At 38.2% G+C, this 26,396-nt stretch overlaps 1 protein-coding gene across 1 annotated transcript; it reads right to left on the bottom strand.

The window, feature by feature from the left end:
- Positions 1-96: 96 nt before the first annotated feature.
- Positions 97-26,202, bottom strand: cers1 (ceramide synthase 1). The gene is made up of 7 exons (XM_042005792.1): positions 25,016-26,202; positions 7,986-8,145; positions 5,186-5,366; positions 4,880-5,041; positions 4,607-4,754; positions 4,338-4,495; positions 97-3,356 (listed from the first exon to the last, which is right to left on the bottom strand). Exons 1-7 carry the CDS (start codon positions 25,262-25,264, stop codon positions 3,314-3,316), a joined length of 1,101 nt encoding a protein of 366 aa, XP_041861726.1. The 5' UTR covers positions 25,265-26,202; the 3' UTR covers positions 97-3,313.
- Positions 26,203-26,396: the final 194 nt, after the last annotated feature.

Raw genomic sequence — 26,396 nt, forward strand, 5'->3', positions numbered from 1 at the left:
CACAAACACTTCCCTCATAGTTTTTGGTGGACATTTTGGCACAATTGAAGCAATATTGAGAAGACTTTGGGCAAATTCAGACAGTGCTCAAAACCACTTGTGCAATTCAACATTTGCAATCTTTTTTTTTTTTTATTGTCTCTGTTCTGATCTTTGTGTCTGGACATGGGAAACAAAGATGGAGTAATATAGTATAACATTTCTGACTTTCAACATAAATTTGGCCCTGTGAATATCACTGTTGCTACAACAGCCTGCTTTATCGTCCCTCTCTAAATTATTTCCAAACCAGTAACACACTGCTGCGTGTGTGGCAGAAAGGCAGCGATACTGCTTTAATGCTCAGTCTGCACACACAGCCTCTGATACTCTTCCTAGTCCAAGTAGTCCTGTCAGTTCGACATTTGTTCTGCTCTCTTCAGCTATATAATACTAGATCAGAACTGGTTTGTGTTTTTAAAGACCATCACTTCAACCATCACTTCCTGATTGTCTTCATTTAAAAATAAAAAAATGTGTCATTCCTATGAAAATGAGGTCTGATAAAGATGAGCTTCAACCAAAGGTAAATGTAAACAAACACTAGCTGAATCTGTAAACAGAAAAATAAATCTGGAATGTTGTTTTTCCTTTTTATTTTCAATCAGAGCAAATTTGTTGATTTTATATATTAGCTTGGTGTAACCAGGCATCAACTCAGTGCTAGAATGGACAGATCTACCTTTGCAAGGTAGTTTATTTGGACATAAAATGATCAAAAAAAGAAAGCTAGGGGTAAATCTACATAAGTATTTTAGATTAAAAAAGAAAAATCCAATGTAGCCATGAAACAGCTTATTGATTAAAAATGTCCACAAAAGCCAAATATACCCTGAGGTGCTAAAAGGATAGAATCATGGTGTAAACAGTTCAGTCTTGTTTAGTGGTTTTCATCATCACAATGCCCACCTTGAGAAGCAGACAGCACTATTTTGTAGTGTGATGAAGGGACAAGAGCTGGAGAATCAGATGCACACAGTACCAGACACTCTCAGTTCAGATGTTTACAACCGTCACATGGCCAAAAAAAAAGCAAACTATGGGTCATCTAAGTCTCACCGTTGAACAGGAGGGAATGTGACATGTTACCTGCAGTACAGATGTGCAGTGACTACAGTAAAGTGAGCATGAGCAAGCATTCGGATTGAAAGGAGGAGATGGGAGACGTTTGTAATGGAGGTGAATAATAAGACTCCCTGGTCCCTGAAAATATGATTTGAACAGACTCGTACCTAGCAGAAAAAGACATAGACAAATCTGGAATACAGACAGTGCTCTCGCAGAAAAAACAGCAGCAATTCAAAAAAAAAAAAAAAAAACTACAGCACTAATATTTTAATGTAAAATCAAAAGTTACTAACTCCCCCCATGACACTGATTTGGGGGATACTGGAAGACACATGAAACCAAAAAGATAGTGGCAGCTTACTTCAACATCTGTGGACTGCTCAAGCAGCACAAGCATGCTGTTCATCGAAACAAAAGCTTGAATTTGATCGAAAAGGTGGAAAGAAAATAAACATTTCTTGTTTTTCTGTGGGTGCAGCAGCTGTTTAACAAACATGCAGTAAACCGGCAGCTTCCTGGAAAACAGTCAAATGAAGTGATTTCCCTTCTCTGTGGTTTCGTTTCATCTATTTTCTTGCATTTTCCTGCCTCCAAACATGTATGAGAAGCTGGTTTGTGAGTCACACCTGTTTGAAAAACATTAAAACCCACTAGGTTTGCATGTTTACATGATGTGTTCAGTGCTGCATTAAAAAAAAACCATCACTTTGAGGATGAATTTTAAACATTAATAAAGACATGATAATAAAGCTAGAGGATTTTGTTTTTTCTTGATAAATTCATAGCATAATTCCAAAAATCATTCCGATGTCATGCATTCCCAAATACCATAACGTGTGCATACATAATATTTTTTATCATACTAATTTTTAACTCCACCTTTGTTCTGGGTGAATGTTTTACCAACAGCCACCACCACCATCCATGAACTGATTATAAATATTATTTATATCCATCTTAAAAAAAAAAAAAAAAAAAAAAAAAGTAAATCTTCAGGATGACATTGGAACCCAGTCAATCAATTCTAGCTATTTGCTGTCATTAAACCAGCAATCAGCTTGTATGCCTTCATGTCAGTGCAGCAACAGATGCTTTGCAGCACACACTGAAAATGCTAAGAAAAAAAAACATACAGGAATGCTAAGTTCATATCAGTACAACAAATATTCATTTTTGTCCATTTAAAAGCTGCAGTCAAACTCCTGAAACATGCACATACCTCTTCTTCTTTTTTAAAATGTTTCCTCATAGCTTAAGTCAGACAAAATGGAGGTTAAAGAGGAAGATGGAGGAACAAATCAACAAATCACCCTCCCTCAGCATTAGTTGTTGCTTATTATCCAGGTTATTAAAGGAGACTAGAACTAGGTGGGTCTAAACGTTTCCTTCCTGCGTCCATGTTATGACCACCACAGTCTAGCTCTTACTTATATATAGTCATCCTCAAGTTCATTCATACCCTCCCATTAAAGAAAGAAAAAAACAGCTGTCACTGAAATAAGTTAAATCTGACAATTTAAATAATAAATAAAAATTTTATGAAAATAATGACATTGCTTTTGAACTGTGGTTCAGTAGAAATATAAAAAAACAAGCAAACATGATAAACTAACATAGTTTATGTCACTAATATTTTGTTGAACAATCCTTTGAGGGAATCACTGCAATCAGGTGTTTTTTGTAATTCTCAGTCAGACTTCTGCACCTGTTGACAGGTATTTTGGCCCACTGCTCATCAGCAAAGTGCTCTAATTTGTCCAGGACAGTTTTGTTTTTTAACTCAATTCAATTCAAAAGCAATGTCTTAATTCACTAAATTATAATTTAGCTCATTTTTATTTATTATTTCTTTTTTAGTCTCCAGTTACTTGAGTGATTATTGTGAGTTTAGCCTTTTCTTTAATGGAAGAATATGAATAAATCTGAGGATGACTGTAAGTTTGTTTCTGCTAAATCTATCAAATGTAAAGTTGATGTCAAAAAGACTAAAAGTCAGCTGAAATAACATTCACAGTGCTCTAATAAAAAGAAGCTGAAACAAAAATGATGGTGATAAAATGAAAATTTCTAAAACAAATAAGAGTAAGAAAATTTCCCTTCTGTGTTTTTTTTTTTTTTTTTTTTTTTGAACAGGAGCTGTCTGAATGAGGGTGTTGTCTGGTGTGTATTTGTAGCCTGGTGCCAGGTGGTGGCGACAGAGAGCCTGTTATAGATGCTTCTCCTTGGTAACCCCATTCTGCGCTTGTTTCCTGCAAAGAAAGAGACACGGGAGGGAGAGGGATAAGAAAAATGGAGCTTGCCAGGTGGGGCAATGAGCAGATGAGAGACATTTGGCACAGAGGATATCACCACTGTTCAAGGCCGTGCAGATAAGGAGCTGCTACATAATCACATCTACATGTAACCTCGGGCTGTTTTTGATCCTATCAGTTTGTGAAAGCTGCTGGTTATACAAAGTCAGAGGGAGATTTGCTTGCTCTGCCTTCAGGAGGGGATGGAGCGTCAACTGGAGTGGACTTTAACCCTCCAAAGCCATCAAATCTTTTGAGTGATATCACAAGACACAAGACAGAACCTGAACTGTGAGAGGGGCTGAGTGAACGAGACAAATCTTTCAAATCTGCAGGGGTCAAAGGTCACCCGATGGCAGCAGCAGCAGATGATAGGGTTGCACATAGACGATTAAAGGCAGCTCCAAAGATCAGAGATACTTTAGTTTTTGGTTGCATTTTTTTAAGTTCACTATTGCCATGTCCAGATTACTGATTGACATATTAGAGGAAACTACTAACTTTAAAACGACTTCTTTTTACGTATGCAAAAGCTGCATATGTGCTTGTTCATTCAGACAACAGATGTACAGAGTTACAGGTTTGTCTCTGTTGAAAGAAAAGTCATTTTGACTCAAACAGAATTCAGAATGTAATGGAATCAGGACAAAAATGTCAATTTTTGCTTGAACTTTGGATACTGAAATAGATCAGTTTATGTGCAATTTATGTGACCTTAGAGTCTGTTCAGACCAGAAGATATAGATATTTTTGATGTGCTGTCATTAGAAGTATACCCACCTACAAACTAATCAATGCAAAGTTTAGTATTGTTTGCACTTTTTCTGTTGCTATTTTGTTAAGTTTAGTCAATGATTGTGGTTTGGATTAAAACAGAAACAAACAATTGATTCATTTTTCACCAATGCCAGAGTCGAAAGGTCAAAACATTCTGCTCACCCTTGGGCAGAGTTGTGATGTCCAGCATCATCGTCATTTTCTGCCTGATGGCCTCCGAGCAGCTCTGCTGCAGCCTTGCCGCCATCCTCGTACTCGTATTCCCTAACATCGTTTACCTCTTTCATCTTTAGCACCTTAACTACAAAAATCACAATAAACTACAAAAAGCAGGGAAGGACAAGAGGAAACACAAAAAAGATCAGATTGTTTAGTTGTTGGAACTTTTAGTAGGACAGGAAGGTTTTCTGAATTCAAATAAAAATCCTCACCAAGAACCAGTAGATGTTCATGAGCAGCAGGGCTAAGAGAAGAGCGTTGAAGAAGAAGTAGAAGGGGATGTTGGGAACAGACTGGAGGCTGGACACACACGTGGCATACAGCACTTTGAGAGGAAACCAATAGAGACGGAACCAGAACCTGAGGGAAAGAAAGGGCAATACAATAAACTGCAGAAAACCGACATGTTTCTTCATCATGCTGAACACATGGGGGACATAGAGAGGAGATAGGAAATGAGTCACAATCCAAGTGTTTAACCTCACCAAGAGATGCTGAAGCTTACGGAGCCCATGTTGGACAGCACGTCGTTGAGCAGGTGATAGCTGCCTCCTCTGGACTTCAGATAGACGTTGAGCTTGGTGAACTCCAGCTGGATGTCATTGATGTCATGCAAGAACAACACCAGGATCCCAACGTTGTGGTATCTAAAGCAAAGAGAAAACACTGCAATCTTTGATTCATGTGCAGCTAAGAAATTAAACAACAAAACAACCAAATAAGTCTGAGCTTTGCATTTTTTTTTTTAGTTCAGCATGCTAAAGACTTGACATTACAGCAGCCAACAGTACCTGAATGCATAGGAGAAGCTGATGAGTGCCAGTGTAATGATGTGGTGCACCACCATGACAGCAGAATCCTTCCTCCATGCATCCATGTTGATTGTGGCATAGATGGAGTGGCCATAGAAGCTACCTTGGATCAGGTAGGCCAAGGCGATGTCTGTAGGCACTGTCATACCACTCTTCCAGTCTGGAGAACACAGACAGAGAGAGATTAATGACAGCTGCTGTATCCTGTTTGTATAAAAAGGTTATGTTGATTACACTAGTCTCTTTCTTTTTTTCTTAGTTTCTAAAAATATAGAAAAAATTGCCACATAAAGCATGTATAATCTCCAAGGTAAGAAAACAAAATTTGTAGATAATTCATAGAAAAGCACTGGCGTACGTTGTCCTTTCATCTGAACAACCACAAATATGTTTAAAGACATTCTGCTTGTAGGTGGAAGCAGCATAACACACCTACGTGCATAACCAGTATTTAAAACTGTGCAAGTCATATATGATTGCATGTAAAGATGATGGTGCTGTAATGAAAATAAACAATTTTATGCAGATATGTGGTGAGAGGTACTATGTTAAGATTTGTTAAGCAAATTTTGAATTTAATGCAAACATCAAAAAGACTTCACTATATTTCTTCATGCCATATATTTTTAAAGGAATGTAAGAATTTTATCATAGCCACAGCATAATATCATTATAGAATTTAGAGAATATTGAAAAATATTAGGAAATCTTGAATAGTTGTGATCATCATGCAGCACTACTTTAAAAGCAGAAATTATTCTGCAATCCTGATTAAACTTTACCATGCAAAAAGGGAAAAATCTAAATAAACCAGATCAACAAACACTGCTCTGTTTCTCTTCAACAAATCAGGATTTGAATTTTGTTATGGAAATGGTGGACAGTGTATTCTGCAGACTACAGACAAAGTTTAAAATCCAGGTTCTGTGATGAAACATTCACGTGCACAATATAGGTTACTCAATGCTCAGTGCTAAATAAAATGCACAGAGGTTTGGGAACTACGTCACTGGAGCAACATTTTACAATTTCCAAATGATTGCTTTGTTCTTTAAACTCACATTTGCAAATTTGAGAACTTTGCATTTATTCAAATAAATTCAGAAATGTGGGGAGCCTTGAGCAGTGGATGGCTCTTCCTGACACCACATCATCACTCTTGCTCTTATCTATTTTTTTTCTTACCTCTATACCAACACTAGTCAGTGAAAGCTAAAGTAATAAAGGCAGATGGATGCCATGTGGTGCACGTTGCTGCAAGATGTTTCTTGCAAGATTAGTTTTGAAGTGAGAATGAAATTTGACAAACATCTTACACATTTTCAGTAGCGGATTATTTAATCTTAAATACATCTTGATCACCGCCTTTGTGTCTTATCCCTAAGTGTATTTGAAAAACACATTTTTTTTAGTGATTTTCAAATATTTATTTGATTTTCAGGCTTTGGAACCATTTAAACTTAAAGCACTGCAGTTATTGCCACAGCACAGATCATTATTTTTTTCTCTCTAAAAGTGCTTTAATGGGGTATTAACTCAAGTGAAGATCAATCAGTTGCTGAATGGAAACTTTCTCCTTTGACATTTGAACAAGGTTTGTCTTCAGCGAGATGGGTTTCATTCATGTTTCCTGTAATGTTTATTGATTGGACCTTCCATCATTAAACATTGAGTAAAAAGCCTGCTAAATGGATCTCAACAGAAAAAGTGCCAAGGGGAGGCATGTGAACCTATTTTTTTATTGTAAATTTTTTTTATTTTCCCTCTTGTTTTTAATTCAAGATGCAGATACACTAACCCTTCTCAGATCTGAACTTTTTGTCAGAGTTTTCCAAATTCCTTCTGTAGCTTCAGATCTCTGCCTCTCTTTCCTTTTCCCTCACTCACTAACAGTGCAGTCCTATCATCCTGCTTCTCTGCATGTCTCGAGCTGACAGCTATTTGAGGTAAAGCAGCGATTAAAGATGAAGCTGGTGCTGTCAGCTAGCCTTTGTGAGCTCCACTCAGCAGCTCTGACACCTCCGTGTCTGAAGGAAGAGGCTAAGAGGCTATAAAAGACATCACTGGATTGCTTGTGAAATTCCCAGAATGCCTCCCTCCACCATTAGCAAAGTGATGATAAACAACATTCAAGTATGACTGGTTTCCATTAGGTACAATTATGTAGATCATTTGTCATAAATATTGACACAAAACCAGAATTCTTTAGCAGTAAAAAATTGGGGTTGAACCAGTTGCGCAAAAGTGTGTATCAATGACCATACCATACATTTCTTAAGCACTTTCAAAACAACACAACAGCTAACCAAAGTGATGTATAATAAACATAAAAAGAAAAACCAAAAAGCAAAAAAAAAAAAAACAAACAAAATAAAACAGCACAAATAATGAACAAGGATTAAAATGAAAATAAATGATCAAATAGAACAATAAAACAGCTATCAATTACCACATAGGAAATATAAGAAATTTAAAATAACACAAGTACGCACAGAGAGTAAAATATTAACTCACACTTGATTGAAAGCCAAGGAGTAGAAGTATGTTTTTAATTTGACCACATACACAAACCATCAGGTTGCATATCCTGTAAACACCATTAGCCTATTTGAACAGAGTTCCTGCTACGACAGAACATCATCTCCTTATCTGCCCTGACAAATAAGATGAGAGACATTTAATTTACTTTTAGCAATGATCCAACTAATAGTCCCAAAAAGAGCATGTTGCTGAATAAAGAGACTGTAAACTACATCATCTGATCATTGTTGTGTCTTACTGTAGAAGACAGTGGGTGGGTCGTGGAAGAAGGGGTAGGAGGAGAAGAAGAGCAAGTAGGTGCTGTAGGACCACGACATTGTGTAGAAGACCAGCTTCCACGCACTCTCTGGCATCTTAGCAGCATCTTTGGGCAGCAGCCTGCAAGACTGTGCAAGAGGCTGTAGAGACACAGAAACAGTCAGTCAGAGAAGTCCCACCCAGAGCTAATTTATGATTGTCTGGAATTTTTTTTACCCTATTGTGAATTAAACATGTGCAGCAAAACAATAAATCAGAACAACACTTAAATTATATTGAACCTAAACAATATGTAAGATGAAAGCTATATTAATTCCAGTGTTCTTGTGATTGTTATAATATTCAGTTTGTATTATTCTTGAATAAGACTGAAAGGCATTTCCAGCATTGAAACTTATTTAAAGAGGATGGACAAAATGATAGCAACATAACTCAGTTTATTGAAATAAGGTCTGACATCACAGCTTTGAAAATAACTAGAGAGCTGAATCAGCACCTCTATAAATTAAATCTGAACATTATAAAATTCATAAATGTATAATTTACTACCAGACTCATATATCAGACTGCATTCTTTTTTGTTATGGCTGCAGATTTTCTTAAAAACGATTTAATCTACATCAAATCATGGCAATAAACCACCATGGATTCTGGCCAGGATTGGATTAAATGATAACTATCGAGAGGAGTCTGTGCATCTTGATACAGAGAGCTGTATACAGTCAGAAAAAAAAGAAAACAAGATGGAGAACAACAGAGAAAATAGACTAAAAAAGAGAAGTGAAACTCTTAAATAATTGCATGTTCATGTTTTGCAGAAAACTCAGGTGCACTGATAATGTCCTCTACTCTAATACAGTTTCTGCTGTTTGCTTAATGAACTGTTCCGACCCAACTGGACTCCACATCTCCTAATGTGTGTATTAAATTAATAAATATAAATGAGTTAAGAATGAAAGTAAAGATGTGATTAAGAAATCCTCTATAGTTAGAGACTGTAAAACAATCTTAATATATTTACGAATTAGATCATGTACGTACGTCTAAATCATGAAACAGCTGCATAAGGATGTGAATGTCTAGCTACATGTGTCTTTCATATGTCTGGTTATGGTTTGCTTTGCGAGCTGAAAAAGAGGAAGTTGAAGAAAAAAGCCTGATGGAGCCTGATAATGTAACTCCACCCACCTACTTACTGATGTGGCTATGTTATCTTCATCTGAAACCTCCCCAGCCATCACTAGCATCTTTTCCTTTCAGTTTTTCTCCTTCTAAATCCCCTCTCCAAAAGCTCTGAGATGTAATTATCTCGACACAAATCAGCAATTAAGGAAAGTACAGCAGAAAAACATGTAAAAGAGGCATACAGAAGATAAAGTAGATAGAAAATAATCCATATTCAACAGGTACATCAGCTTGGCAGAACGTGAGTCAGGCAGGTGTTCACTGACGCACCGACACAGGAAACCAAACACAGCTCACTGCTACACATACAAAACTGCACACACGAACATCAGCGTGGAAAGCAAAGTGTAACTGGAGGCAGCAAGGCGAAAGTTGCCTGTGTCACTGATATGCTGCATCTCAATCAGTTGTCACCAAGCTGCTCATCCACTCAGCCTGATTCGACCAGGATCAGTGAACACCTGCATGACAAATTAATGGGGAGTGCAGCTACTGCTTAGAAACAGGGGATCATCGTGTTTCTACTTTTCCTCAATGTGTGACAAAAAAAACTTTACACTGAATCTTTGGCTTTTACCTATTTTTTACTTTTTATTCATTTTATATTCCTTACTTTGTTTATTCTCCTTCTCCCTCTGTTTTATTTTTAGTTTGTTTTTTTGCCTGTAAAAATGATGGAGTTTATGCCTCACACGAGAGTCAAAACAAGGCGAGGAAGGAAGCTGACAAGGCAGCAGAAATGTTACAGCAACAGACTTTGCGGTCCTCAGTCATGATGCATAGTAAGAGAGAGAGAGGCAGAGATAGGGAGCACGTGATCCCAGCTGAGGCAGCTGATTGGCTGAGACAGAGGTGACACATGGTCTGAGTTCAGCAAGCTTTGACTGGAGTGCAGAGCACTCATCACATTCTTTTAAGCCTTTGAGTACATCAGTCCCTCTCTATCAGCCCTCCCATCTGCCTCCTCCCTGTGTCCCTTGTTCTCTCCCCCCACTTGGCTCTGTCATTCCTTTTCTCCCTCACCCCACCCCTCCAACACCTGTGACATTTATCATTTATTTATAGAAGCCAGCTATCAGTAATCCCCCCCCAGCACATAAACAAAGGCTGAAATACAGTAGGGAAGCCTTTCCCAAAATGGGGATCCCAAGACAATTGAGAAGATAACCGGAAAAAAAAGCCAACATTTATCAAATAAATTTGGTATTTTTATTAGGGCTTTTGAAATGAAAACAAAAGAGATTAACCTGTGGAATCAACACAATAATGCATCAATGCATAAACAACAAAGTTATTACTCCTACCATATTGAAAATTAGAATTTGGAGCGAGAAAAGCTGATTTTGGGCATGTAAGTGCTTTGTTACAGTGATGAACCAAATCCACCAAAAACCACTTTACCCTCCCTATTTATGAAGATTTATGACAGTTTTCAAGACTTAAATTTAGAGGATGGCCGCAGGATGATCCATTTGCTATACAGTATCACATAATTTACCATTTAGCCGTCACAGGAGTGAGGGGGTTACGAACACCAATGTATCTTGTATTATCTTGGGGTTTGTGCCATGAAAAGTTCAGGAACCACTACACTACACAGAGGCTGTAATAACTCTGTAGTTTATCTCTCACTTCTAAATAAAAAATGAATACTTGTCTAGTTCTTATTATAGCTCTCAAATCCATATGTAACCATCATTTTACTTCATTTATTTATTTTTCTTTTGTCTCTACAACAGAGTATTCATGCTTTTTAACATGCTTCATTATCAGTGTCTTTAAGGCTACATCTACACTACAAAAAAACCCACGACCTATTTTGGGTTCAATATACTTTAAATCCCAATAGAGCACAGACTGAATTTGGTCTGAAAATCTTGATTGTTTGTAGTGAGCTATATTTGGAGTTTGTGAGAAAATTTTTGCATACACATCAAGGTTGAAAACACAAACCAATGCTTCCATTGCTTTCTCTCTGTGTGCCACCCAGCCCACCATCTTTTTGGGTGCTACCCACCCACTCTGTCCATAACCTTTCAGTCTTCAGCCCACAGAAGAGGGGTATGGTAGTTCAAGGACACTGAGATAATCCACTTGTCCTCAGTCAGATGAATAATAAGGCCTTGAATTACACTCAACAGCTCCATCCACTCTCCCTCTCTGACAGACAGACTCTGGCTGAACTTGCTCTTCAGCTCAAAGCATCACTGACTTTCATTTCTGTTTCCTTCCTGTCTCGTTCTTCCTCCTACAGACTGGGCTGTAAAGCAGGAGGAGAAAAGGAAGGAGTTAACAAGATAAAAAAAAATTACAGAGGCTAATTTTCTATGACAAGCAAAGAGTCATTGTGAGAGACTAGACGACAAATAAGACGTTCCCTTAGCAACTATGAAAGGATGCTGGCAAAGCCTTTCAGACTGGATAAATACTCTTTCCATCTTTCTTCCACTGCAATCTTTCCTCCTCCATCTAACCTGCTTTTATGAAGCTGCACCCCACTGCTCCACCTTTCACTCTACAAGTTCTCAGCTTCCCTCCCTCTGCACTTCCCGGAAGCAAGTGATGAGAGAAGAAGATGGGTGAATGGACTCTGTTGCATAAGAAGATAAACTGGGCCAGTGAGTCAGGATGCTGGCTCATGTGTGGAGCTGTTCAGTCAGACTTTCTCTCTCATTCACCCTCTTTCATTCCTTTGGCTCTGTCTGGCTCCGATTTGTCTGGAAGAGGCTGACGTCATTCTGGCCATCTTGGCGTCACCTTTAAACCCAATTCTGTCAAACATGCCCTTTAGTCTCTTTTACCAGGCTGAGAGCAAATAGGATTTACAGAGGTTAATCCAATTGATGGACAGAGTTTTGGACTATATATATATATATATATATATATATATATGTGTGGGGGGGGGGGTAATAATAGCATATTTATCTGTGATTAACAACTGCTGTAACCCCAATCTGAAGTATCTTGTAGAACTTTCTGGTGCTTTTTGACATTAGCGTACTACTTCCTCTTCACACCAAAAATCTTTTTCATTGCACTTCTCTTCTACCTCCCCCAATAAGATTAGCTGCCATTATAAAGAGAGCGTGACCTCATTCACCACACCCGCATCTTATTCTGAGTGGACAGCTGCTACTACGGATAAATCTTGTGGATTTTAGGTTCAAAATGCAATAAGCACTTTATGTCGGAAGCTCGTCCCTGTACCAGTCACAATAACTGCTTTTTTTGTTTCACTCTTCTATGATTTTATGTGTCTATTATTTATTATTTATGGGGAAAAATATCCAGAAAACAAAACATGTCAAAAGGAAAAAAAGCATAGTTGTATTTTCTCTTTTCTCATACTAGAAAAGAATCTCCCATTCACTAGAAAAAAAGGAGTTGTTTTTCTGAAATAAGATGCTTTTACATTAAGACTTTTTGTCAATAAAAATTATATTTGTCTGTTTATCTAAATATAAAAAAAATCTTTGGTGTTCCTGAATTAATGTCATTTTTTAAATTTGGAAAAAAAAAATACAGCATTTTTCTGAATTAACAAGATAATTGAAAGTTCTGCTAGAAGCCCTGTGCCATCCTCTCATATGCAAGAAGACAGAATAATAAATAAGCAAAAGAAATGTCATTTAGTATCTTACAGGATGATCCGTCAGCTATATCGGACTGTTTCTACTTTACTGTAGACCTACAACTAAATTATGCAGTGAGAAATGTCTGCTGGCCTTGGTTCTGCAATTTGAGGACTGAAGGTGTCATTTCAAGGAACTTAAATTTTAACACCACTTCTGGCACTTTTTCAGAGTCGTTTTACACATTTACAACTCTTGCTGTGTCATTTCAAGTTGTTTACATACTAAAACGGTTAGCAAAAATTTCCATTCTTGTTAAACTGCATGCTTAGCACTACGAAATAACAAAAAAAGTTTAACAAAATATCTTCAGAAAAAACAGAAATTTATTTTTTCTAAGTGAATGCAAAATACTGCCACATCACACAGCGCTTCCTATTTTATTTGTGCTCTTTTGATGCAACACTTTTGTCTCTTGGCAAAGTGGGGTGTCAATGACTTGTCTAAAAAAACTTCATTGTGAGAATCAAACCACAGATCTTCTAACTGAAGGGTGACCACTCCACTCTTGAGCCATGGTGATCTGCAATATTTTTGCCTTTCGAGCCTTGCGTGATGTTTTGTCTTCGCATTTCTAGTTGTGTTTTACCCAATCAACCCAGGGCTGCAGTTGGAGACAACCGACTTCATCAACAGCTGTTGATGAGGAAGTCTTTCAGTGTGTAACAACAACAAAAATAGCGGAAATGTTGAAGTTGGATCAGAAAATTTTCAAAAAGTGGGATTACAGTAAATACATTTACAGAATCTACCTGAGGCTGGGTTTCTTTGTTGCATGTCATACAGTACCTCCTTCCAAACCAGCGAAAGAGGCTGTCTCGCTAACAAATGTCGAATAACATCAGCTTTTCCCGACTTCCTCATTTTCACATCCTTCCTGCTCACCTGAAGTTCCGCTAAGGCTGACAGTTGTGATGCATGCTGGGAGATAAGTGACCAATTAACTTGTATAAAAAGACAGATTCTATCTGGTAAAGATCTGTGATGAATCAGTTCACTGTGGCTCAAGAGAAATGTGAATGACTTGGTGGGGATGTGGTGTCTGACTCAATAATTAATCACACTAAGAGGAAAAGATACACATATGTACACAGAAACTGTGTTTGCTCCTGACATGTGCCAGTCAGAACGGGGAAAAAAAGGTTTTAAATCCCACTAAAATGTATTGTTTGTACAGTATCTATACAACAGCAGGTGAATTAAAAGGATGAAATCTGGTCTTGAACAATTTGTGGTGGGTTTAACCATTTTGTGCAGACAGTGATGAGGAGGAAACCTGCAAGATAGATCCAGGCATACATCTGTGTATGATAACTATTTCCAGATTAAACGAAATTCTAAAAAAATCCAACGATCTCACACATCAATCCCCGACTAATGATATTTTCTTTCTGTTCAGCATAAGTTTTTTTTTTCCAAATGCAGCTAAAGTGTATATATTATAAGCAATTAAAAATCAATTCAGTCTGTTTGTCATAACCCGCCTGAGGAATGAAAGCTAAATAAGCTTAAAAGAATGAAAATGGGTTTAGTCATGTTGACAGTGAAGGATGGCAGTAGTTGTTTCCACAGCCACAGAAACAGGGTGATGAAATGTACTTAATTTATGAGGCACATCTGGAAGAATGCAGCATTAAAGAGCATGTGATATTTGTTGGCTTTCCTTAAAGATGTTACTATGACTGTTGGCACCAGTTCATATTACTCAATATAGTTCAACATAGCCACATTACAATAGAGGTGCTGAACATTTGAACATAATTTGATTAAATACACAATTAGACAAGACACTTTGTAAGTTAGTGTGATTCATTGCCATGTGTTCAAAAGAAAGAGAAATTTAGACTCAATTTATGAAGACTTTGCTCATCAAATGTACCTTTTCTTATCCAAACTTCAAATCAGTATACATGAAAAATGGCTAATACATTAGAACATTAATAGGGATTGATTTATCATTTGAATTAAACCATTTACATATTTAAAGCTGGCATTTGTTCAGCATTACTGGTTCAGGAAATGCAGCACAACTGAAGACATATTTTTGAGTTAAGATTAAACTAATGGTTTCACTTCCTACTGCAGTAATATATCACTAATATTCAAATAAAGCATGGGTTTGGTGGGAGTATCCACATTCTTCCAAGCACATACAGGATGATGTGCCAAATTGAAGAGAGAAACAGCGCTGATGCACCTGTTAAGAAGTGGTCCTGTCTGTTAGAGAATCCCATAGGATCATTAACCCCATGCTTAGTTCTCAGATGAACTCCTGGCTCATCAAGGAAACCACAGCTTCCACGGCAAAAATCATTAACAGGACAAAGCTTCGACATACACATGCTTCAACCACCATTATACATTTGTGGAGAAGTTGTTTTTATTGCTCATGGCACAAACTGTCAGCTCCACTGACTGTGTAACATCGAAAGTTCTGAAAATAATTCAGTGGCCTTGATTAAAGTCTGCTTCTGGCCCATTTGCCTCTAAATCATTTTTTAAAAAAAGCATCATTATAGTATAATTAAAGCAAATGTTTTTATGCTCATTTTGATATTAATACTAGCAGTGTCTAAAAAGAGTTAACAAGAACCAAAAATGATCTTTTAACTGCTTAGGTTAATTATAAACAGGACTGGGTAAAAACACACTTTATTATAGACTGTGTAGAATTGTTGTTTCAAGATTTATTATTTCTCAATGAAGAAATTTGGGGATGCTGAAAATCTACTCATTTACAGTAAATGAAGTAATTAGAAGAGAAGAAGCACTCAGAGAAGGCAAACCTCCGTCAAGCCATTGTAATTTATTTATTTATTTATTTTTTTTGCAAATGACTGTGGGCATTATTGAGTTTGAGCTCTAATAGCAAAACAATCCCTACCTCCCCATAGTAAAGAATCATTTTAAAAAAAATTCCTGGATCCAGGCAGTGATCCAACTCACATCCAAAATCTAATCAGTTGTCCCTTATTCCATTTCTGAGATTGCCTGAAAATGTCATGAAAATCCGTCCATAACGTTTTTGAGTTAAGTTGCTAACAGACAGAAAAACAAACCAGCACAGCCGAATACATGACCTCTGCCTTGGTGAAGATAATAATTAATAATTAAAGCACTAATTTTCTTTTACACACTGAATAATACTGACATCCAAAAGTGGATGTCCCTCAGATGACCCAAGCCAGCTAAGCAGTGGAAATCTCTGAATGAAACCTTTTTTTATGAGGCGCATGATTCGTAACTGAAAGTTAAAACTGTCTGTGAAATGTAAAATGATAAAACTAATAAGGTCCAATGACTCTGTTCATTTACAGAGTTAAATGAGCTTATTAAAATCAAGTGTAATATTATTTTTGGAGGTTGTGAGATACCACACAGCTTGTTTATAAGCCGGATGGGATGACAGTCAATCAGCTCATATCGACTGGTAACTGAAACACGAGTCAAGATATTATTAATACTGAATGATATGTACAGTTTCTGAGGCAACATATGCTTATCTTAATTAGTTTTAATTATGTTCAAGTTTATTTACAGAGCACATTATAAAGCTGAGTCATAATTTCTTATTAATATTTGTTATTTGTATTTCTCCAATTATTAATTAAATATGTTGAATACAATTTTAGTCTGCCAGTCCTTTCACTATCCTAATTTTTAATGACGTTATGTCTCAAAAGAAGATGAAAGACATGTGAAGTTATTACTTCACAATGTGATATATTTGCCACTTTCCTAAGAAAAAAAAGAGTACTCGGCATTCTGTCATTCCCGAGTACTCTCTCTGGCAATATGAGATACAGCAGGTTTTTTTTATTTAATTTTCTTTTATCTCTAGAAAACACTATTATCACACTGTGCAGGTCACCGGTTAGTAAGGAGAAAATTCTTTCATTGGAAATAGTAAGGTTGACTAAAACGAATAGTATCACAAGACAAGCTGCTGTTACTGGTGTCAAATAATGACATTGCTTTAAGAGACATTTGTTCATAATATGAGTCAAAAGTCCTGTTTAAAAAACCAAAGTGTACAAGTAAACGCATACACTTTAGTTTCTCATTTTGTTAGAACACAATGTTTGAGATTTCTGCTCATGTTTTTTATTCATGTCTGATGGTTACCACAGTGTATAGCACAGACAAAGGTCGTCATGCAAGATCTCATTCTTTCATTGTGTAAATAACTAATAACCAAGCTGCTCTCTGACCCACACAGCAGAATACAACCCACATCCTAACCCTTCACTCCTAAATGTATGATGTATGCAAACCAGGTGTGTCATGCTGCATCTGTATTTTGGTGGATTGTGCATCTACATGTAAACCTACTTGGTTCTGTTCAAACTGACAGCTGGAAGACATATGGCCGTCATTCATAATAGAGTACCCATGCTATGAGAATGAGGACTGTCTTATATGGATGAGTCTAAATACATGTACCAGGCCCACCACTGTTCACTAAGAGACTAATGCTGATTAACAACAACACGTCTCTGGGATATATTTTAGACTGTCAGCTAACAGTCAGCTCTTGTCTTCGGATGCAGGGCAAACGGGGGTGTAACGACTCTGAGTATATTTGGTATAGTGAGGCTCGCAGACTTAAATGATCTGTTGCTGTGCCAGAAAGATTTAAAAACACACAAACACAAGGAGTAGAGTGCAGACTGCAGGAAATGCAAAAATCCTGGCAGGATTTTTTTAATTAGCAGCGTGTAATTTGTTACCAGACAACTAATGTGTTCTGCTCTGTTTTAGTCACATAATTGTTTCACTATGTTCAAAGTAGCTAAAGTGATGCTGACTCTTGTTTATGAATGTGCACGCATCAAACTGAAAATAGTGCCGGCACTGTATTTGGTTTAAATGACTAGAGGTTTCTGCAAGGAGAAATGTAGTGAAACACAGAACAAATCTGACTTACAGTGTCATTTTATTCAGAAATACATCTCCAGACTTATTCGATGTAAGTTGTGGAATATGAAAATGCCAAAAAATGTTGGAAACAAATGAATATCAGTTAAAAAAATATATGATTACAGTGACCTGATTTATGTATTTATTTTAACAGCATCATTGTGCTTTATCACATAAAACAGCAATAACTACTCCTTGTGTGTCAAACAGAAGAAAACGTTCCACAAGTTAGAAAATCCTGGCTCGTCCTGAAGCCTCATTACACCAACACACTAACGGAGTTAAATAATGACTGTGTGTCTGGATTAAAGTTAAATCTTTGGTTCAAATATAGATTATAGCAGGATTAAAGCAGATATACACAGTGCTGGGCTGAGTGATGTCACTTTGCAATGAAAATTCCTCCAACTTATTATTATTGTTAGCAGTAGTTGTAGTAGTGGCAGTAATAGTAGTAGTTAGTAGCAGTATATAATTTACCTTTTGGGATTAATAAAGCATATTTTATTTAATTTAATCATATTTAATTAATTAGAATTAATTATTACACATTGTCACAGTTCAATACAAATTACCTTCAATATAAAGAAATATAAAAGATCTATGAACCAAACTTTTGAAGGGGATTTAGAAGAGCAGTAAGACTATATAATGTTAGTAAACGCACTCACACCTAAGTTAGTGTCTAGAACAGCTACTATAATCTTTGCCAGATGTCAGTGAGTTCCTGTATATTTGCACTAACTAGCAAGGCGGCTATGCAAACTAAACCACACAGTGGGTGTAAAGAGACTGAGAGGCAGAGAAGAAGAGATGCAAGAGTAAAAAAGGAAAGGTGAGATGAGGTAAGTTCTGGAAATAGATGAGGATAAAGATAAATGCAGGTGACTTTGCCTGAACGCTAAATGAACTGTGAAGGTTGCCGTTTCTTCCACAGAAGAAAAGTCAAGCTGGGATGAGGAAACTGATCTAATTGCTTCCGGAGAATACTTGGCTCTCAGATCTTACCCATAACTACGGTGAAGAAATGAACCACAAAAGCAAGACAAACATGGCTTAAAAATGCATTAAATGTGACTTGCTTGCATTGCAGAGCAGATTACATTAACATTAGTTTTCTCTGACAACTGAGTGCTCACACATCATTATTAAGTGTCCTTGTTAGAGGACAGCCATCTGCAAACTGAGAAGCCCACAGTGACAATGTGTTCTTGCCCAGTGAAAGCTTGTCTGTTTGTAGCTGGAAGAAAACAAAGAGGACAGATGAGAGAGGAAGAGTAAAAGCTTGAGGGAGGAAGAGCCTGGCTAGTCACTCTGCAGCTTTCAAGGCCTCATGGCACATTCCAGCTGACCAGAGGAGAGTCAGACTGTCACACTCACCAAACAGAGCTGATTCATGACACTGCTTTGTAGCTGGGGGTGTATATTATATATGTGGCTGCCTGAGCTATGATTCACCATGCTGAAGTCTGCTAAACCACAACACTAATGATTTGCTCTTCTTTGTAAGAATGACAGTGTTCCACAAAATGTATCCTTAAACATCCACTGTATCTAGTAATCTCTGAACCAACCTGAAGCTTGTTGCTCACCTCACGGAGGAGAATACAAACAGAAAAAAATTGAAGAATTTTTTATTTTCCATATGTTCTTTATTCAACTAATGAATTGTTTACATTATAAAATGTCAAAGATGGTGACATGGGCGTGACAAACCTGCTTGGCACATGACATCTTCTAATGTGATGCTGTGCTCAAACAACAACCCATAATCCAAAGCTATTCCACATACAATGATTTCAAACACAGACAGGCGGATGAGGCTCACATCTGAGAATTAGTTGGCAAAATAGCCGCTTTATTCCACTCATGGTTTCAACTCTGCATGAGTTCACATCTGCCTACAGTCAGTGTTAATTAGAGAACAAAGAGGTGGGTGACTAGTGGGAGGTGTGTGAGAGTTTTCATCTCTAAACATTTTTCCACAATCTTTAAAAAAAAAAAAAGTTTTCCAAACCTTTCCTTAAAAAGAAGAAAGAATGCTAATGTTTTTTTTTAATCATATACCTTATCTAAGAGAAGCAACTAATCATTTTATATACTAATGGTTTCAGCTCTACAAGCAACTATATGGATAGCAGCTTGTAAATTTAGAAAGCAAGCCTCTGGATATGGCCATTGAAAAGTGGGGCGGACCAGCTTGATGTTGCAGGCTGGAACAAACCTGCAGGCACACAAAGCTCAACATCAGTGCAGAGAAGCATAATATGTTATGTGTGACACAAAGTTCTAAAGACATTGTTGCTGCACTGGAGTTAAGCTTGTTATAATCTAAATGTGTGTGGTTATACTCCCAGCATGGTCTGCAGCATCTGAACGGTATAAAGATGGTCAATGTTGATCACTTCTCCTGTCAGCAGTTTTAATGTTGTGGTTGATTGTTGTATACCATTAGAATATAGAGATGATATATCATGGTGATGAAGCGCATTAATTGCAGCAGTCATGTGAAGGGGAAACCGCTTAGTAAAGGAATAAGTGCTGTGTATCCATGATCTATGACAAACTGAGGCCCATAGTGAAAGTGCATCACATGTCAGGTGATGGTCTGAGTGCTGCTTGTAATGCTTGCAACCCAATAATAAATCCGATGGCTGAGTCATGAGAGAAGAGAATAGAAGAGGGCTAAGAACAGTCCAACATCATAACAAATAGCAATTGTTTGCAATCAGTGTTAAAACTACAAGCAGGTTTCATCTGAGTGGACACTTTTGGCTGAATGGATATCACTTCCCCTGAACCACAAATCCAGTATAAGGTTTCTTCCTGTGGCTCTAATGTGCAACAAGAAACAGAAGCTCAGTGGAAAGTGATCTAGGATATGTGGTTAGGAACCTTGTCAAACCTCAGGCTACTTTCATATATAAAAGAACAGCAGCAGGGATGAAATGCCGCTTAGTCCGGTGCAGAGAGGTAAGCTATGCGACAAGGCTGAAGCTGGCAAACTCACTGCCGGTCTCCTCTGAGTGACTGCTTTACTTTGTGTTTTAGTGTGTGTGCAGGTCTACGAGAGGCATTTATGAGAGCAGCTATAAATTGCTCACACATGATGCTGCTGGATACAAAGTGTAAAAAATAGAGTAGAATTTGAAAGAAAGAAAGCATAGAAAGCATACATCCCTTTACCAACATATGGATGTGCGTGTGTGTGTGTGTGTTAATGACTGGCTGCTGCATGCTGAGTCAGCAAGCTTGGCCCCAGATACAGTGCCCAATCCCTCATCCCATTTCTCTTCAATCCTTCCTTTCTCAATCTCCCACTTCGTCATTTGTTGACTCATGACCCATAATCCCTCTCTTCTTTGTTCAACTCCAATTTAATTATTTTGTTTCTTTTCTCTAATTTGTGTCTACTTTCTCATCCCTTTGCTATGATGAGATTTATGCAAACATGAACAAATATGTATCTGAAACTCTCATGACCACTAGCACACACATCCTTATAAATGCAATGCATGCACAAGCTGAAAGCCAATAACAAGTAAAAGGCATAAAAGCTGCACATGCTTTATAAAGAATGTTAATGCAAAGTAAAGGTAAAGAAAATAAAGAAGGAACTGTGTTATTTTTCATTCTCAGAAACTGCATATGTGCCATTTAGCACATGCTACTTAGTGTGTTTCAACAGCAAAAATGCTACATTTACTCCCAGCAAGGTTCAAGCATATGAGGAAGAACCTCGTGAGGATGCACCACAGTATCTTGTGCAACAGAACACCTTAACTGGCTTATAAACAAGTAAATTCAACCAGATATGGGTGCTGTTGTGCCTCATCCACCCATGCATCTAACTAAATGTGAAGTATGATGCAAAACACAAACTTCTGTGCACGGTAGCAACCCCCACCCCCCATATGCTGCCCTTGCCCAACGACATGCTCAGCGACACGTGAAACAATGGTGACATGTGGAGCCCAGCTTTGCCTCTTTAGGTTGACATAAATATGATTTTAAATGAACACTTGCTTCAATAAGGACAAGAGAGGCCATCCTCGGTCCTGATCTTGAGTTCTCTGCAAGCATCAATCTCTCTGTTTATGTAAGTGTATATGACAGTTTGATAGCTTTAAATGTTATTGGATTTATTAGCTGTGCCTTCTCTGACTGTAAATGAGTTCAACCAGGCTGATGTCACGGTGGGATCACAGACTGATTAAAGCAAGCTGAGCCACCCCAACAGTTTCCCATAGTCTGCTTTCATATCTAGAATTTGTGCAGTGGAAAACGCAGATCACAGTAAGGGGTCTGCATTTTAAGTGGGTCAACTTTCACTCTTCAAAAGGTGACTGCGAGTGCTGTAAGTAACTAAACAGGAAACTAATTATTTTTATCTGTCAGCCTACGGCAGATGAGTTCTGTGCAGATCAGTTCTTCACCAGTGGCTTCTACAAATAGAGCTCCATTTTCAATAACAAACCATGATTTTCGTTATCAGCAAATAGTATTTTCTTCATCGCTTTGAAAAAAATGATCTGTTTATTTTCAGAAGGATTAGAAGTTAATTCATTTTCTTGTAATTACTAATCAATTCAGTATTCCTTAAGGTCCATCAGGGCAGCCAGCATTCGTCCCCCACAACAGATCATTCAGCACAGTTTTCAGCAGGTCATAACAGGATAAGATTACAAGCGCTTAGTCTAAGTTAGCAGTGAATGTCTATAAGGTCTCATGAGCTCTCAACCTAATCAAGCATGTGTACATCGCCACTGCTGTAATTAATGGTGCTCACTTTACTCGATTAGGAAACCTCAGCCAACTGTATGCTGAAAACCACACACTCTTGTCTTTATGGATGAGTTATCAAAAGCACTGCAGTGTGGTTTACTTTACTCTTTACCTCACGAGCAAGAAAGCATCCGGTTTTGTTCCTTGTCAGTGACATGTGCTCTGCTGACAAGTCATTTCAGCTTTTGTGATGAAGAACAGCAATCCTTGTATTGAATTAGCTTTGCATGGCTGACCTAGCTCTCAATCCATCCTCTACCTTCCTAAGCACTCTCTAGGTGGTAGTACACATCCACTAAATAAGCAAAGGAGCTGTGACTGGATCTTAATTCAAACCACATTCAAAATATCACCTCATCCTTCACAACCACTGTATTATCCAGACATCAAACACAGCCTGTGATGTTTGCGCCGGTAAGATGGATGCTAGCATACATACAGGCTGTAACAGAGAGAACAGGCCTCATGTTTTACATTCTCAGGCTTTCTCACAGCTACAGCACAGTTATCTTGTATCATTGTAGCATCTACCATAAGTAGACACTCCACCCCCACCCACAATAATGTCAGAGTAACGTGCTAGAGACCTCATCCAGGCTATCTGTGGCAAGAGGAACCCTCCTTGGCAAACATCAACAGCGTAGAGGAACTCAGGCCTTTGATAGGTACATAAAATATCAGCGATCTGGGCATAGCGCCATCTGTCAGAGCACAGCTATGCTCAGGAGTGAGATGCTGTCAGGCTGCCTTTAGAGATGCTGCAATCCTGTAAGTGCACATCATCAAGTAACTAGAAGATGCCATCATTTTAAAATTTATGGCAGCAGAACACTACTAATGTGAGCAGCGAATCAATAACAAAGAGGGGCTGATGACACTATTTGAGTTCTACGTGAGATTAATCACGCTGATTTCTAAGGTATCTACTTTACTAGTTCTTGCTCGTATGATCATACGATTTTCCAAATGATTGATCGTATGATTTTTCCAAAATTATTTGAGACATGGGGAAGAAAGTAGATAGGATAAAGTCTATATTGCTCTATGTTTATCAACTTTATTATGATTAAACTTGAATGCACAAATGTACATGTTTTGGGATTATGTTCAACAACAAAAATGGTTGAGGTGGTCCAAACACCAAAGCATGTACAGGACTGCCAAAATCAATGCAGATTTAAGTATTTCTTACCAGGGCTACCGGTGATGGTGAGAACTTTTGGCACCATGAATTGTTAAGCACAACTCTCTCCAAAGCTTTTAACGCATGTGATCTTTAACTTTTTAACCATCATTTTGTGTTGCTGTCCAGTATGTTTGCTTCAGGTCATTGACCTGCAGAAAGGTCCAAGTCCTTCACCTTAAACCTAGTTTTCTGACACAGCATAAACACATTTGGCTACTGATTTTGTCATTCATTTGGTACATTTAGCTCCAACTAAGGCAGGAAAGCAGCCTCACGCCATAAAAGAACCTCCACCATGCTTTGTTTTTCTACCAGCCCATTAGGGCTAAAAAATGTGAAACTTCCCCACGGCCTTTCAGCTTTGGATTTGTTAAATTTATATATTTATATAATTATATATATTTATATATAAATAATATATATATATATATATATTATTTTTTTTATTTTTTAAAGAACGTTAAACAGAAAAATCTGCTACTTTAATCAAAATAGTACAGAGGGCTGCATTCAACTAATAAACCTGTTTTCCTGCTTTAAGTTACTTTTATTGTATAAAAATATTGGTACTGCATCAAAAGTTTGAATGTCAAAATGATGTGCTTACAATTCATGAATGACAACTCCCACCATTAATTAATTATACAGCCAATTTGAACACTTATGAATAATTTGCAACACATCTAATAAGATTCTTCTTAAAAAAATGTAAATGCTACCCGAAATAATTAATCAATCTAGGTTAATTAAATGTTTGCACAACACAAGTGCAGCCATAGATGATGTGGTCTGACATTTTTCCCTGGGAGTTCCCTATAATCCTAACCAGGACCGTTCACACTGTGTGTGCGCACAGCAACTAGCACATAGTTTGTGAGGCTTGACTGAGATACATGTGCACACTTTCTTACTCTGTTTGATCCTGCCTCCATCTTGAATGACTCATAGCACCCAATGAAAGCTTATTACAGGCTGCGTGTGCAGCAGCTGTGTGTCAGGTTAATATTTCTTGACAGTGTTGGTTAAGCTATGTGAGAAAGGATGAATTCTCCTTCTCCTCCTAACTGGATCCAATAAATGTGGACATGTGTTACAACAATTCCCACCTGTGTCTTTAACGCTCTACGTCTCTCAATCTGTTTTACATGGAGTGCGTTCAGTTAGAGATGGAGGCACAGATGCCTTGCGTCTGAGGGGCTGAGTTCATTTGGAAGGAGAAGCTCACCATCCCATTACTTCTACTGTAAATTAGTTAGACTGTTAGAAAGATGAGGGAACCGTTGCATGTTGAGTGTCACTCACCTTAAACAGACTTTCTGTCAGTCTCCGCCTTAATATCGTCCACAACAAGGCGCAAAGGACAAACAGGGCGATTTCGGTCCAGGTAATGTATGCGTTATCCAGCAAAGTCCGTTTGGAGAGCTCCAGACCGCAGCTGCTACAGTCTCTCCACGCGCCGAGCATGACGGTGGAGGATCTGGTGATGAGTTCCAAGTATCCCGGCATGGGCTCCACTTCTACCGGTCCGGCACTGCCGGCATCACTCCCCATCGTGGCGCGGCTCAGAAACAGCCAAAATGTAGAAAGCGGGTGAAATGACTTCCCGCTGATGGACAGACGGAGTCCAGAGATCAGTCCAGTCCAGACAGGTGGGAGTGACTGGTCAACAAGCTTGCTGGCTCAACTAAAACAGCTAGAATAAGCTTATCTAACCAGCTTACCCTCTTCAGTAGCCTAATTCTTTGTTTTCCAAATTAAGACATGGGCCCATTCCACGCGTTTATGACAGTTTTAGGAATGATAGCAGGGCTCGCCGGGTCTGACCACACGCATCGCTGGATATTAGAGTCAGAAAAAACAACTGAAAAGATTTTGACAATTAATATGACCCATTTGAGCCGGTTTGTCAAAGGTCCTTCCTGATCATCATTCCGCTACGCACACGACTCGTCTGCATTAGCAGCGGTGCGTCCTGGTTAGCTGCCTATAGCTTATGTTAAATCTAACGCGCACAACACTGAAAAGACCAGCATTGGCAACAGCTTCCAAGCTAGGAGGCCATTTGAATCAATTAGTCTTTACAGAGACTAGGCGCACATGCATAAACCAATTCACCTTGCGGTGTAACGTTTCTGTCGCCTCTCCAGCGCCAAGTCCGGCCAGACTATTGTGCCGCTACGCTGTCACACACGCTCTCATCTCGGTCCCGTTATTCGTTTTATATAACGTCTCTGTGCCGCTTCATCAGTTAGAACGGCAGATCCCTTACAAACCGGCCAGCCTCACACTAGGAAGTGAATCCAGTGAAAATAAAACGTTAAATAAGATGAATATCTCCCGGAGAGAGATGAAAGCGTCGCTCCTTCTCCTCTCAGGCACGGGTCAACGTGTACCAGACAGCGTTTTGACAAGGCGCGCTCTGCGCCCAGCGGGGATCAACTGGTGCGTTGAAAATGGGGACAGATAACAGCGCGCTTCTGCTGCGTTTATGCCTAAACTTAAAAAAAAATGCGGCGTTGTGACGTATTCAGGGCCGCTGTTTTCTCTATGAACCCTCTGCTTGAACCACTGAGGATTACAAATAGTGACTTAAAGAGACAGTGCAGAGAAACCCTTTTGGCAACACGTAAGGCAACATACTTACATCTAAATAACGCACCAGGAAGCACACAAACACCCTTAA

Source organism: Melanotaenia boesemani, chromosome 14 (genome assembly GCF_017639745.1).
Source record: "Melanotaenia boesemani isolate fMelBoe1 chromosome 14, fMelBoe1.pri, whole genome shotgun sequence".
NCBI classification, from domain to species: domain Eukaryota; kingdom Metazoa; phylum Chordata; class Actinopteri; order Atheriniformes; family Melanotaeniidae; genus Melanotaenia; species Melanotaenia boesemani.

Bases quoted from the DNA above. Each gene is read 5' to 3' on its own strand.
- cers1 (XM_042005792.1), bottom strand. From the start codon at position 25,264: ATGGGGAGTGATGCCGGCAGTGCCGGACCGGTAGAAGTGGAGCCCATG. The intron at 8,146-25,015 runs GTGAGTGACACT...GTGTCTCTACAG, and splicing joins TGACAGAAAGTCTGTTTAAG to CCTCTTGCACAGTCTTGCAG. The intron at 5,367-7,985 runs GTAAGACACAAC...TGTGTTCTCCAG, and splicing joins CCCACCCACTGTCTTCTACA to ACTGGAAGAGTGGTATGACA.